Source organism: Pan troglodytes, chromosome 1 (assembly GCF_028858775.2).
Source record: "Pan troglodytes isolate AG18354 chromosome 1, NHGRI_mPanTro3-v2.0_pri, whole genome shotgun sequence".
NCBI classification, from domain to species: Eukaryota; Metazoa; Chordata; class Mammalia; order Primates; family Hominidae; genus Pan; species Pan troglodytes.
In genome coordinates, this window is record NC_072398.2 from 221,499,114 (window position 1) to 221,514,665 (window position 15,552).

Genomic DNA, 15,552 nt, shown 5'->3' on the forward strand with positions numbered 1-15,552 from the left:
AAATCCATAAGCACTGTTTAAAGTAGATGAGCTATAGTATTGCTGAACATTGAGAAACTGAGTTGAAACAAGTGAGCAGATGTGTAAATCAAACCTTATTTACTGCTTACTTCAAATAACCAAAAATCATATGACTAAATGGAAAGCTCAAAAGTTTATTTAACCCAAGTTTCAGTATCCAAACAAGATGGGAACTGAATTATCCCATGCACATGTGGACAATTGTCCGCCCATTCTAAAATACTTATAGACCAGGCAGGGACTTGGTCCTACTAGGACAGCACAAGAAGCTGGATCCAGAGACTCTGTGTGGGCCTAAGGACAGGCACACAACTGTGGCTAGAAAACCAGAGTCTGTGGGAAATTCACAGGTTTTCACAGATCTGGGAGAAGCTGGAGGTCTGTACTCTGGAGGCCTGTCCGAACTCCTTGCCTCAGCAGGCAAAGCTCAGTGAAGAGAGTATAAAGAGAAAAAAGTAACCAGCCATTTTAACTTTGGCGGAGTTTTGTCAACAACAGAGAATTTCAACTTGGAGTTTGCAGAATTTCTCAAGACTGGTCTGTTCACCAATCTCTAGCCCTAATGACATGATATTAGAGAGCAATACTCCTCTGAGACGGTCAATGTTGCTGGGTTGGTTTGATTTGGAGGCCAGGATCGGGGCAGGATTGAACGGGCAAGAAAAGGAAACACGCAGCCTCACTACTTTGCTAGAATCAAGGCCAGGATTTGGCTACAAACACGAATGTGTCGTTTAGAGACTACAAGATTACACTTCTCACCACAAAATCTCGAGACAGTTTTTATGATTCAGAGAGGACAGAACTGAAAATCAAGTCTTCTTTGCCTAACAAATAAAACAAAACAATCATGCACATATTGACTACATCACAATGTCACCTGCACCGCACTGACTACTAAATAGAACTTCTTCTGTCGTAATTTACCTTTTATTCTTTTGTTTTGTTTTAGAGACAGGGTCTTGCTCTGTTGCTCAGGCTGGAGTGCAGTGGCATGATCATAGCTCACTGCAGCCTCAAACTCCTGAGCTCAAGCAATCCTCTGGCTTCTGCCTCCTGAGCAGCTGAGAGTATAGGCATGAGGCACCAAGCCCGGCTAATGTTAAAATTTATAATAGAGATGGGGTCTCTCTATTTTGTGCAGGCTGGTCTCAAACTCCTGGCCTCAAGTGATCCCCCGACCTTGGCCTCCCAAAGTGCTGGGATGATAGGCATGAGCCACTGCACCTGGCCAGTAACTTACTTTTTTAATAAGGGGAAAAATTATTTCAAAGTGATCATCTAGTCTGGGACAAAGAATAAGATTATTTGCCTTTAGTGTAGAGACCAGGCAGCTTCCATTAAGGAATTGTATGAAAAATATGCATTCAGTTAAAAACAAAAAGAATATGTATTTCCTGAAGCTTAAAGGAAAAAAATAATAATAATAAACACAAAAACAAAACAACTTAGCAGTGTGTTCCCCCAACACTGAAATATCCCATTCCTCAAGGCCTGGCTTCAAGTTTCCCAAAAGCCATCCCTAAGTGGCCCTCGCCCTCCGCAGAGCTCTTCCTGCTCTGAATAACTTGGGGCTCTCTTCTACGCCCAACCAGGCAGCTCTGCACCAAATGATACACAATGTTGTGCTATTTGCTAAAATTACATACAGTCGTGTGCAGTTTGCTCTTATTTCATATGTATAAATGCCTTTTCTTCCCAAAGTAAAACACGTGAATTACTCAAGAACAAGGTTTAGTTTTATTCCTCAATTGTCTGTTCCCCATCCTCAGGCCTGAGCTGAGCTAAGCTGAGCATGCAGGAGACAGCAAATACACATGGCCTGAGAAAGCTCCCTCCCTGTGTAAGGGCTGACTGCTGTGTGTTTTCACAAACCGCAACACCACCACAGTGAGCTGTGGGGCTTTCTGTGCAAGGGGGCTGCCCATCTTGTGCCCCCGTCCTGCCACACGAGTCCTCAGCGGGCTCCTCTGCCTGACACCCTCCCAACACCACTCCCAGGAGGAAGAAGCAGTTCACACAAGACCACGCGACTCGGCTGGTGCCCCTGTTTAATCAGGCTGCTGCAAATGCTTGGCCAAAAGCAATAAGGGCATGACTGAGAGACTGTGGGAGTTTAATATAAAAAAATTAATAAAAAAGGGGGGGGAAGGAGAAAGGGTCTACCTTTTAATAGGGCCCTAATTACCCAACTCATAGGATCAGCCCAAATGAGATGGGAGTTTATTTCGGGGTTTTTTTTAATTATTATTTTTTATATATATATAAATTGCCGCTATGTGTTTTCTTTCCTCTGAGCAATTATGCAGCAAGTACGTAAAGAGGAGAAAAAATATTAATTAAATATAAGGTAATTGTGGAGTTGGCCTGGAGAGAATGAGTCTGAACTCTGGACGATCACAGGCTACTAGGGTTTGAAGATTGCTCAGGGCCTCCCAGAAAAGAAAGAAATAAAAATACAACCAACCAACAAGCAGATGCACAGTACAGCAGGAAGAGCAGGGCACAGAAACACTAGCAGAGCAAGGGGTCTGCAGGGCTCCAAATACCAGAAATCAGTGAGCTGGCCAACTGCTCAGGGCTCCCAAAGAGCTTGTCGAATCAAGCCCCAAAAGATGGACTGGACACTCCTCCGGTGACCAGTTAAATGGGTACATCAAAATTTGAAAAGAGAGAGGAAGGAAAGGACTGCAGCGGCCTATGGTGTTCAATCTGCACTTCAGTCTAAAACAACCACAACTTCGGCCTGAGGGGCACTGAGGCAGACCCCAGGGAAGCAGGCAGACGTCCGGAGAGACTGGCAAGGTGGGGCCTCCTGGGCTTTCCCACCACCATGACCTCAAGGAAGGACCTGGGCAATACCAAAAGAGTGAAACGAGGCCACCGTGGGAGTGCTGGGATATAAGCCCGTAACTGGTGACGTAACAGCAGGTGACATGAATGACAACACTGCTCCCCTGAAACAGTCCCGGCAGTGCTTGTATCACCTCGGTCTTTCTACAGACAGCTCAACTGGATCCAACTCGCCCTCAGCCTGGGAAAGCCTTCGTACACACTGGAATTCAGACGTGTTCATACCCGCTAAGTCCTTCACGTCATCTCCTCCCGCGACTGCCAGAAGGGGAGTGAAGCAAAACAGGTGAAACCACAGGCCCTGTTGAAACAAAGCCTTGGCAGTACAGCCCTACGCCTGCTATCGCTACGCAGGAAGAAAAAGCTCTGAAAAGTTAAACCTAGAGCTGGCTCTCCCATCAAACTTATCTGGTTTATACAGAGCCAGTCTTACTACCCAGCCAAGAGGATTTACAGCAGGCCCTGAAAAGCAAAAAAGAATGAAAATGGGGTGGGCAGCCTGGGACTCTGGCCACCAAATGAAAAGCACTTGGGAGAGAAAATTACCTGTAGTGCTTAATAGGCCTCTTCCCTATCCATAGTCTAAGAAGATAGCGTTGGGAATGACGATCACACAATTACTGACCAGGCAAAACCAGAATTCCATCGCTTACCTGTTCTTTAAAGACCACTGAGGCGCTCGCACCCTGAGGGGCAGAGCAGAGGGCGGCTACTTCAAACAATCTAGAAGCCCAGCCACCTCACTCCACCTCAGCCTCCCACGGGCGCAGGAATCTCACTAATTACTATCGATCCGCCACAAACAAAGTGGTGCAGGACCATCTGGGGTGGATGCTTTAGTTCTAGAAAGGACCAGCCTTTACTAAGGAGAGATCTCACTCGTCCCCACACGCGAGAAGAGAAGTCAGAGGTCACTGACAGAGGCAGTCTCTAGGTAACAGCTACTTTTAAAGGGACACTACTGACGCAGAACCATAGGAACAGAAGGTTTCTTTTCACTCGCGTGGCATTTTAATTACTAGAAAGTGATACCACATATCTTGGGTACTTACCAGCGGCTCTCGAGGCAGCACATTTTCACTTCCTGGAGTAGAGCTTGGCTGCAGAGAAAAATGGAAACAAAAATAAGATCACAGTGCCACCCAATGGACATCAAAAAACCAAAGATGTTCCGTTCTCAAACGATGCATGCTGGCACCTCTTTCTCACGTCTCTCACCGGTTTTTCACGACACGAGAGTATTCTGCAGTGGACTACCTGTAAAAAGTAGCCCAAAGAGTCTGAATTCACCAGGGAAGATGAAGACTGTTTCTGGGTTCACTGTCACACCACTCCAAGAACAAGGCTTGGCTCTGCTCAGGAAGGCCCACGATCACCTACTGAGCAGCAAGGGCTAGGGACCATCACAAAATCCACAGGAAGAGTAGAGTCCAGAGAAAAGGCTTGAAGAGAGAGCACAACACCTCCTCTTTCTGCCACCTCCCCAACGTCAGGGGACTGGGAAGAAAAGTCGCGCAGCAGTGGAGAACCAGATTCCACCACCAGGGGGCCCCAGCTGCCCACGCTCAGGATTTTCTCTGGGCATCTAGTTTCTGGAGCCCAGAAGCCAGTAAACTACACAGGTTCCTATTCATCGCCTGCCACTAAGGACACCACCCCACAATAGTAAAGAAAGCCCCAGGCTTAAATCCTTCTTGGAAATAAGCTAGTGACAGGCTGGCATATAAGCAGACCAACCTCCAGGCGAGCAGGCAGCACTGTGGCCGAGGCCCTGGCTCTAGCCCGTTTCCTCTTCCTTGGGGCCACTACCTCGCCCTCACAGGCGCCTTCGACCCTTGACTGATCTGGCCAAAATTTAGAGAAAGGGAGAGGCAGAGGTAGAGACAGATTCTGAAGAAATTTACAAATCTCCAAAAGAATAAAGCAAGCAGGTATGATGCTAAGTGAGCTATGATTAGTTTACTGTGACTGATGGTCAGGTCAATTGCCATCTATCTACAGATAATACCCAGACAAGTACAGCAAAATCTGTGTGTCCCAGGAGACAGCCTGCAGCCTCCATTCTCCCGGCTATTACAGATCAGATGGAAGTGCCAGGCCGCCTTGGAAAAGGACAGAAGCCCGGTCTGCAGAGGGTTCCCAAAAATTCCTCATGCCCAGCTACTACCACATTAGCTGGCACACAGCACAGTGGCAAGCACTCTGCTGGGTGAAGGCCTCTATCCCTCCATCCGAAGTCCTGTCCCAAGAGCCTCACCACCCCAGGACAAGAGGTCAGCCAGCAGGAAACGATCTAGAAAGTGAGGGTCCGTCTCAGAGAATGTGAGCAAGCTTCCCCTGCCTCCCTGCCTCCTGCCCTCCCAAAGCTCCAGGCATTGGTAAGTTCAAACCTTTAGAGCTCCAGCCCACACCCCTCTGAGATACACATCCGACTGCCTTCCTGCCTCTTCTTGGAGTTAAGCTGCCCTGGAGCAGACTCACAGTCCTCTCTGACACATATGTCTTCTTCCAGCATTCCCTCTTGGCATGAATGGGACAAACTTCACCAAATGATGTAAACTAGAATCCAAAAGGCCATCTTGAGACAGCTCTTTCTCCCTCGCTCCCAGAGCTAACTCATTACATCAAGTCTGCCAATACTCCTTCCTCAATATCCATGGAAGAGTGGTGTAAATGCCAGCACTTTGGGAGGCCCAGGAGGATGGATTGCTTGAGCCCAGGAGTTTGAAACCAGCCTGGGCAACATGGCAAATCCTCGTCTCTACAAAAAATATAAAAATGGGCCAGGTGTGGTGGTGTGCGCTTGTACTCCCAGCTATTTGGGAAGCTGGGGCAGAAGGATCCCTTGAGCCTGTAAATTCAAGGCTGCAGTACACCATGATCACACCACTGCACTCCAGCCCAGGTGACAGAGCCAGACCCTGTCTCAAAAAAAATTTAAAAGTCCATGGAAACAATCCATCCGTTTTTCTCCATCTCTACTGCCATCACTTCAGTCCAAGCTACCAAAATCCCCTGCCTGGACCACTGCGTCAGCCTTCTCATCAGTGCTGGTGCTCTTCCAATTCATATTCTGGGATGCAAACAGACTATCATTTCCAAAGGAGAATCTGCTCGTCCCATCCGTTGTCCACCCACTCACCCCAGTAAACACAACAAATTTAAGGGCTTCTCCTTGCTCTTAGAAGACAGAAAAACCTCAGCGTGGCCTACAAGGCCTCACGTCTACTCTGACTACACCTCAGGTCTCAGGCGGTACCACATTCCCCACTTCTGCCCCCCGACAGACGCACTGGCCTTTGCTTTCTCTGTCACTGCGCCTTTGCACATGCCCTTCCTTCCCTTTAGTTCATCCTTCAGATCCAGCTAAGACACTTCCTCAGGGAAGCATTCCTTCTCTGACATCCATGACTAGGTCAGATCTCCCTGTGACACATTCAGGTAACACCACCTGCCTCTCCTTCAAGGACCTGAGCAGATGTGCAACTTTACATCTGTGTGACTATCGGACTGATGCCTGTCTCTCTCACCAGATTATAAACTCCACGTGTGCAGACACTGCCTGTGTTTGCTTATCACTGTATCCCTGGGGGCTAGGACAGTGCCAGGCACAGAGGAGGCCTTCAATAGAAATTTGCTGAATGAATGAATGGGCAACAAAAAAACAGAACAATGGCAACAACTCAGCTGAATGGATTATTTAGATTCTTCCATTCATTATCTTCCCGAGGGTTTCCTCCACTCCATTTGCTAGATACTAAGTGCTAACATTCACTTTGCTCTTTCCTCCTTTAATTCTCACAATAAGTATATCAAATTACTGCTGATGAGGAAACTGAGGCAAAAGAGGTTAAATAACTTGCCCATGATTACTCAGATAGTAACTGGTACTACAGGGATTTGAACCCTTCTACTTAATCAAAATAAGCAAGTTTTGTTTAAACCACATTTTATTAAGCAACAACCTTAATGCTACCCCATAAATAATAATGTAGGTTATTTGACCAGACAAAACACACAAAAGCAAACAGCTTTGGTATTTAGGAAGCCCCATTCTGACTTAACCCAAAACTTTCTTCCTAAAATAAAACTAATCACTATGAATTGTTTCCACCAAGGAACTGCTCTTAAAATTAGTTCATCCCTTGAATAGCTAGTATTTACCAGAGGGAAAAACTTCAAACAGTACACAGTGCCAAATAAGTCTCTTTCATCATAAACCCTTTAGTACCTTTTAAATTATAAGCCATGTAAATGAATTGTTTTAGAAAATTCAATATTAAAAGTAAAAAAGAAAGCTTCCCTCTCATTCCAACCCTAGGGGACCCACACTGACGCTGGTTCCTTATATATTCTGCCAAGGATATTCAAAGCATATAAGAAGCATGGCCGGCCGGGCGCAGTGGCTCATGCCTGTAATCCCAGCACTTCAGTAGGCCAAGGTGAGCGAATCACTTGAGGCCAGGAGTTAGAGATCAGCCTGGCCAACATGGCGAAACCCCATCTCTACAAAAAAATGCAAAAATAAGCTGGGTGTGGTGGTGCATGCCTGTAGTCCCAGCTACTCGGGAGGCAGAGGCACAATAATCGCTTGAACCCGGGAGGCGGAGGTTACAGTGAGCTGAGATCATGCCACTGCACTCCAGCCTAGGTGACAGAGTGAGACCCTGTCTCCAAAAAAAAAAAAGGAGCATGGCCAAGTGTGGCTTACACCTTAAACCCAGCACAGCACTCTGGGAGGGTACAATGGGAGGATCCCTTAAGGCCAGGAGTTTGAGACCAGCCTGGGCAACACAGCGAGACCCCATCTCTACAAAAAATTTAAAAATTAGCCGGGTGTGGTGGTGCATCCTATAGTCCCAGCTACTCAGGAGGCTGGGGAAGGAGGCTCGCTTGATCCCAGGAGGCAGAGATTGCAGTGAGCTATGATGGTGCCATTGTATTCCAGCTTGGTCAACAGAGCAAGACTCTGTCTCAAAAAGAAAAAAAGGGTGCATGTGTATGCATATTCCTACCATGGAATTTGAAACAGCAACACTCCAAATTCCTCAAGTCATGGCTTCCCAGAGCCACAGTCCCAGTATGAAGCTGGGAATACAAATGTGAGCCACCACATCTGGCCTTTTTTATTTTTTTAATCATGGCCTACCCTGTGAACATTTTTTAAAAATCTTCCACCATGCTAGCTGTTTAAACAATCGAAGCAGGCCGGGCACAGTAGCTCACGCCTGTAATCCCACCACTTTGGGAGGTCGAGGCAGGCAGATCACCTCGTCAGGAGTTCAAGACCAGCCTGGCCAACATAGCAAAACCTCATCTCCAACTGATCCTGGAAATCTTCACAGAGTAGTCCATGATTAAAAAAAAAAAAAAAACAAGGCCGGGCATGGTGGTTCACACCAGCACTTTGGGAGGCCGATGTGGGAGGATCGCTTGGGCCCAGGAGTTCGAGACCAGCCTGAGCAACATGGCAAAACCCTGTCTCTACTAAAAAATACAAAAATTTGCCACGCATGGTGGCACACGCCTGTAAGTCCCAACTACCCAGGAGGCTGAAGTGGGAGGATCAACTGAGCCCAGGAGGTTGAGGCTGTGGTGAGCTGTGATCACATCACTGCACTCCAGCCTGGGTAACAGAGTGAGACTCTGTCTCAGAAAAAAAAAAAAAAAAAGGCTTAGAAACCACCCACAGGCATCTATTGTAACGATGTAAGAAAAGGATCTAAGGCAATCCATGCCCAGGATCCTTAGAGGCCCGAATGGGGAGAGCAGGAAGGGAAGAAAGCAAAAGCAGAAAACTGCTTTAAAAAAACAAGTCAGGCAAAGACTACGGCAGCAGAGAGAGAAATGCTTTTCTTTTGGTAGAGACAAAGGTGCTCTCACTCCTGCTGCCAAGGCGCTGACCTTCCCCAACTGGAAGGCGTTCCCAGATCCTGACCTGCTGTCCAACAAAGAACAACCTCACAAGCAGCTCACAGATTTGAGCAACTGGCGCAAGCTCCAGGTCTAGGAGAACCCATCCTGCATCTGCCCAGTAACTGCGACTCCAGATAGGAGAACCCATCCTGCATCTGCCCGGTGACTGCGACTCCAGATAGGTCCTAAGCCAGTCTGTGTAGTTCTCTGCTGGGAAGAATAAGATTCGATCCCACCAATATCCTTTGAGATGCAGTGGCGTGACAGAAAGTACACAAGCTTTGGCATTAAGAACTCAGTGATTTGGGGGCACGCTGCTCAACCTCTCTGAGCCTCAGTTTCCTCATCTATGGGAATAACGGTAATAATACCACCACCTCACATTTGGGACTAGAGGAGATGATAAGTTATTTCATGTCACTCCTCTGCTCAAAGTCAACCAATGCACTTCCACTTCGGGTCATGATGGAGTAATAGGGAACAGATTTGCCCTCCCACTGTAAACAACTAGAAAACTAAGCCAAATAAATAAAACCACTGTGTGTACACATTGGACAGCAGGCAGTGCAGGACTACGATCCCTGAAAGCAGAGAAACAAATTACTTGGGCCCTAAAATCACTCTGGCTTCCTGCCAGGAGACACATTTCAGGCCCTGGAGAGAGAGGGGGATCCCCAGCAGAGCACGCCATCCACTTAAGTTGAAGAGACAGAGATCAGAGTTCAGGGAGGCCAAGGCAGCTGAAAGCTGCAGGACAGACTTCAGAAAGAAAGAGCTATGCAGAAAAAGTGGTCCAGAAATCTGCCTGGAGGTTCCCTCAGGTCTCTGCTGAATACTAAAATTTGTGCATGCATAGGGTGAAACTCCACAGTGAAGAAGAAGCTATGAGCTGCCATTTCTTAGAACTCTCAGGGGAATCATGAGTCCCAAGCAGCCAGACTGGAGTGTCCTCACAGGGCATTCAGGAGAGACCAGAGGTCAAATGATCCCTAGATTAAAGATTATCCAGATCCACTCTAACAAAGCTAAAAAACAGGACTCGAAATGATAACAGTAAACCATAAAAAACTGCTCAGAAGAAAAAAGCTTTAAGCACTCTTTAAAGACCACAAAATCCATAACCTCAACAATACTGAACTCACAATATCCAGCATCCAATAAAAAATTTCAACACATGGCCAGGCACGGTAGCTCACACCTGTAATCCCAGCACTTTGGGAGGCTGAGGCGGGCGGATCACCTGAGGTCAGGAGTTCGAGACTAGCCTGACCAACATGGAGAAACCCCGTCTCTACTAAGAATACAAAAATTAGCCGGGTGTGGTGGTGCATGCCTGTAATCCCAGCTACTTGGGAGGCTGAGGTAGGAGAATCACTTGAACCCAGGAGGCGGGGGTTGCGGTGAGCCGAGATCGCGCCATTGCACTCCAGCCTAGGCAACAAGAGCAAAACTCAGTCTCAAAAACATAAAATTTAATTTAAAAATTTCAACATATGTCAAGAAGCAGGAAAATGTAACCAATAACAATAAGAAAAACCAGACGATATAACCAGTAGACAAGAACAGTAAGACAGGTGTTACAACTATACTCAAGTATTTAAATGAAAACATGTCACAGTAAGAAGAGAAATGTAAGGTATAAAAAGAAAATAGAGGCCGAGCACAGTGGCTCACGCCTGTAATCCCAGCACTTTGGGAGGCCGAGGCGGATGGATCACGCGGTCAGGAGATTGAGACCATCCTGGCTAACACGGTGAAACCCCTTCTCTACTAAAAATACAAAAAAAAAAATTAGCCAGGCATGGTGGCGGGCACCTGTAGTCCCAGCTACTCAGGAGGCTGAGGCAGGAGAATGGGGTGAACCCAGGAGGCAGAGCTTGCCGTGAGCCGAGGTCACACCACTGCACTCCAGCCAGGGCGACAGAGTGACATTCCGTCTCAAAAAAAAAAAGAAAATAGAATTTCTAGACATGAAAAGTATAATATGTAAAATAAAAATTTCAGGCCAGGTGCAGTGGCTCACGCCTGTAATCCCAGCATTTTGGGAGGCCAAGGCGGGTGGATCGCCTGAGGTCAGGAGTTTTGAGACCAGCCTGGCCAGTACAGTGAAACCGCATCTCCACTAAAAATACAAAAATTAGCCGAGCATGGTGGCAGGCACCTGTAATCCCAGCTACTCAGGAGGCTGAGGCAGGAGAATCGCTTTTATTCAGGAGGCGGAGGTTGTAGAGAGCAGTGATAGCTGAAATGATAAGGACAAATTCCTTGAGACACAACATACCAAAACTGACTCCGGAAAAAATAAAAAAGTTTAATATCCTCACATCTATTTTTAAAACTAAATATATAATTTAAAAATATGTAAATAAAAAAAGTAACAGGCCAGGCACAGTGGCTGACGCCTGAAATCCCAATACTTCAGGAGGCTGAGGCAGGTAGATAACTTGAGGTCAGGAGTTCGAGACAAGCCTGGCCAAGGTTGTGAAACCTCTTCGCAATTAAAAATACAAAAATTAGCCAGGCGTGGTAACATATGCCTGTAATCCCAGCTACTCAGGAGGCTGAGGCAGAAGAATCCCTTGAACCCAGGAGGCAGAGGTTGCAGTAAGCCGAGATCAAGCCACTGCACTCCAGCCGAGGCAACAGAGTGAGACTCAACCTCAAAAACAAAAAAAGTAGGCCGGGCACAGTGGCTCATGCCTATAATCCCAGCACTTTGGGAGGCCGAGGTGGGCAGATCACAAGGTCAAGAGACGGAGACCATCCTGGCCAACATGGTGAAACCCCATCTCTACTAAAAATACAAAAATTAGCTTGGTGTGGTGGCACACGCCTGTAGTCCCAGATACTTGGGAGGCTGAGGCAGGAGAATCACTTGAACCTGGGAGGTAGAGGTTGCAGTGAGCTGAGATCACGCCACTGCACTCCAGCCTGGCGACAGGGCAAGACTCTGTCTCAAAAAAAAAAAAAAGAAAGAAAGAAAAAGTAATAAAGTATATAATTAAAACTTAAAAAGAAAACTCTAGGCCCAGATGGCTTTACTGGTAAATACTATCAAACATTTAAGGAAGAAATAATGGCAATCTTATATAAACTGTTTCAAAGAATACAAAAAAAAAAAAATGCCAAACTCACTCCATGAGGCCAGTACTATCTTGACATAAAAACCAAAGATTTTACACATCCACATACAAAAAAACTATAGAATAATATCCCTCGCAAACATAAATGTTAAAATCCTTAACAAAATACTATTGAGTCCAGCTATATATAAAAAGAATAACACATCGAGTAGAATTTATCCAATGAATAAAAAATTGGTTTAACATTTCAAAAATCAATCAACATAAATCACCATATTAATAAAAGAAAGGAAGCAAACAAAAGGATCAACTCAATAGAGACAAAAAAGAGCACCTGACAACATTCAAAAATAATTTTTTTTTTTTAAGAGACAGAGCCTCAGGCTGGGTGCAATGGCTCACGCCTGTAATCCCAGCACTTTGGGAGGCCAAGGTGGGCAGATCACAGGGTCAGGAGTTCAAGACTAGCCTGGCCAAGATGGTGAAACCCCATCTCTACTAAAAACACAAAAAAATTAGCCAAGCATGGCGGTGGATGCCTGTAATCCCAGTTACTCAGGAGGCTGAGGCAGAGAATCGCTTGAACCCAGGAGGCGGAGGTTGCAATGAGACGAGATCGAGCCACTGCACTCCAGCCTGGGTGACAGAGCAAGACTCTGTCTCAAAAAAAAAAAAAAAAAAGAGACAGAGTCTCCATCTTTCAGCCAGCCTATAGTGCCTGTAGTGCAGTGGTGTGACATAGCTCACTGTAAGCTGGAAATCCAGGGCTCAAGTCATCCTCCTGCCTCAGCCTCCCGAGTAGCTAGAACTCCAGGTATGTGCCACCATGTCAGACTCATTTTTAAAAAATTTGTATAGAGACAGGGCCTCACTATGTTGTCCAGGCTGGTCTCGAACTCCTGGCCTCAAGCAGTCCTCCTGCTTCAGCCTCCCAAAGTGCTGGGATTACAGGTGTGAGCCACTGTGCCTGGCCTCAAAACACATATGATTAAAAAAAAAAAAAAAACTCAGCAAACTAAAAATGAAAGTTGAATTTCTTCAACTTGACAAAGGCACCTATTACAAAATACCTATAGCTAACACTTAACTGTAGAAGACTAAAAATATTTCCCCCAAAATCGGGAACAAAGCAAGGACATCCACTTCCACTGTTACTTTTAACATTGCACTCAAAGTCCTAGACAGTGCAAAAAAGCAAGAAAAATTAAAAGCATATTAATGGGAAGGTAAGAAGTAAAGCTGTCTTTATTTGCAGATGATACCATCGTCTATAGAGAAATCACAAGGAATGTACAAAAAAGCTACTAGAGGCCGGGCACGGTGGCTCACACCTGTAATCCCAGCACTTTGGGAGGCTGGGGCAGGCAGATCACCTGAGGTCAGGAGTTCAAGACCAGCCTGGCCAACATGGTGAAACCCCGTCTCTACTAAAAATACAAAAAAATTAGCCAGGCGTGGTGGCGGGCGTCTGCAATCTCAGCTACTAGGGAGTCTGAGACAGGAGAATCACTTGAACCCAGGAGGCGGGGGTTGCAGTGCGCCAAGATCACGCCACTGCACTCCAGCCTGGGTGACACAGCGCGAGTCTGTCTCAAAAAAAAAAAAACCTACTAGAATTATAAGTTAACAAGGTTGCAGATACAAGACCAATATATAAAATTCAATTTTATTTCTACATAGTAGCATTGAATAATTAAAAAATAAAATCCATAAATATAACAGCATCCTGAAAACAAAAAAATATTTAGGCTCGGCCCTGTGGTTCATGCCTGTACTTCCAGCACTTTGGGAGGCAGAGGTAGGAGGGCTACTCAAGTCCAGAAGTTCAAGACTAGCCTGCGCAACACAGCAAGACCCCCTCGCTACAAAAATTCAAAAAATAATTAGCTGGGCATGGTGGCATGCACCTGAGTCTTAGCTACTCAGGAGGCTGAGGCTGGAGGATCACTTGAGCCCAGGACTTGGAGATTACAGTGAGCTATGTATGATTGCACCACTGCACTCCAGCTTGGGCGACAAAGAAAGACCCTGTCTCTCTAAAAAAAAAAAAAAAACCACACACAAATAAATAACACTACACACTCACCAGAATGGCTAAAAACATTTAGACAATTTAGACAGTTTCTTACAAAGCTAAACATACTTACTACATGAGCCTACCATTCCACTTACAGGTTATTTCCCCAGAAAAATGAAGACTATGTCCTCGCAAACACTTATACATACACAAATACTCACAGTAGCCCAGAATGAGAAGGAATCCTGTGGGGAACAGACTCTAAGGGGACCCCATGATCCCCACCTCCTGGTATCCATGCCCCTGTGCTGTTCCTTCTACTCAAATGTGGCCAGGATCTGTTACTTGCTTCTGGCCAACAGAATATGGCAAAGGTGACAGCATGTATGTGACTGCATTAATGTGGGTAAGATACGTGGTGGTAATGTCCATTTTACTAAGAGACTCTCTCTTCTGCTGGCTTTGAGGAGGCAAGTGGGAAGACTCATTTGGCAAGAAACTGAGGGTGGCCGCTGGCTGACAGCAACAAACTAAAGTCTCCAGTCTCATGGTCCATAAGGAACTGAATGCCACCAACAACCACACAAGCTAGGAAGCAGACCCCTCCCCAGTCAAGCCTTGTGTGCGACCACAGTCCTGACAGATTTCTCAATAGTAGCCTGGTGAGACTCAGCCCAGCGGTTTCCTGACTCCTGACCCACAGAAACCATGAGGTAATCAATGTGTGCTGTGCCAAGCGGCTAAATTTGCGGTAATACTGTTACGCGGGAATCAAAAACTACCACAAATGTCCATCAACTGGTGAACAGATCAACAAATTGAGATATAGCCATCCATACGATGGAATACTACTCAGTGGTAAAAAGTAATTCATGGTCAGGCGCAGTGGCTCACGCCTGTAATCCCAACACATTGGGAGGCCAAGGCAGTTGGATCACATGAGGTCAGGAGTTGGAGACCAGCCTGACCAACACAGTGAAACCCCACCTCTACTAAATAAAAAAAAATTGGCTGGGCGCAGTGACTCACACATGTAATCCCAGCACTTTGGGAGGCCGAGGTGGGCAAATCATTTGAGGTCAGGGGTTCAAGACCACTCTGGCCAACATGGTGAAACCTTGTCTCTACTAAAAATTCAAAAAAATTAGCCAATTAGCCGGCCATGGTGGTGGGCGCCTGTAATCCCAGCTACTGGAAGGCTGGGGCAGGAGAATCTCTTGAACCCAGGAGGCAGGGGTTGCCGTGAGCCAAGACTGCGCCATTTCACTTCAACCTGGGCAACAAGAGCAAAATACCATCTCAAAAAAAAAAAAAAAAAAAGGTAATTCATTACTGATAATTACTGATACATACAATAACACAAATAAATTTCACAAACATTATTCTGAGCCAAAAAAGACATAAAAGAATACATAATGAATTCATTCATATGAAATTCTAGGAGGGACAAATATACTCTATAGTAACAGAAAACAGTTCAGATTTCCTAGGACCACAGGCAAGGATTCAATGGGAAGGGGCATAAGGGAACATTTAGGGATACTGAAACTGTTGATCTTACTTGTGGCAGTGGTGGTTACACAGGTTTAGGGGTGGTAGTGGTTACACAGGTATATACAATTTGTCAAAACTCAAACTGATCACAACACACCTATTAGAATT

The 15,552-nt window shown here is 45.9% G+C and overlaps 1 protein-coding gene across 8 annotated transcripts in view; it reads right to left on the reverse strand.

Annotated features, from left to right (window-relative positions):
* Nucleotides 1-15,552, reverse strand: part of PEX14 (peroxisomal biogenesis factor 14) — a 155,813-nt gene that overhangs the window by 131,489 nt on the left and 8,772 nt on the right. For 5 of the 8 annotated variants that reach the window (XM_003949289.5, XM_001162201.7, XM_063786398.1 and 2 more), the window contains exon 2: nucleotides 3,927-3,974. In XM_003949289.5, the coding sequence (XP_003949338.1) occupies nucleotides 3,927-3,974 (48 nt within the window). Of the gene's footprint in view, nucleotides 1-3,926; nucleotides 3,975-4,092; nucleotides 4,387-15,552 lie in introns of those variants that run through there. The other 3 variants (XM_063786392.1, XM_063786386.1, XM_063786397.1) reach the window with 3 other exon arrangements.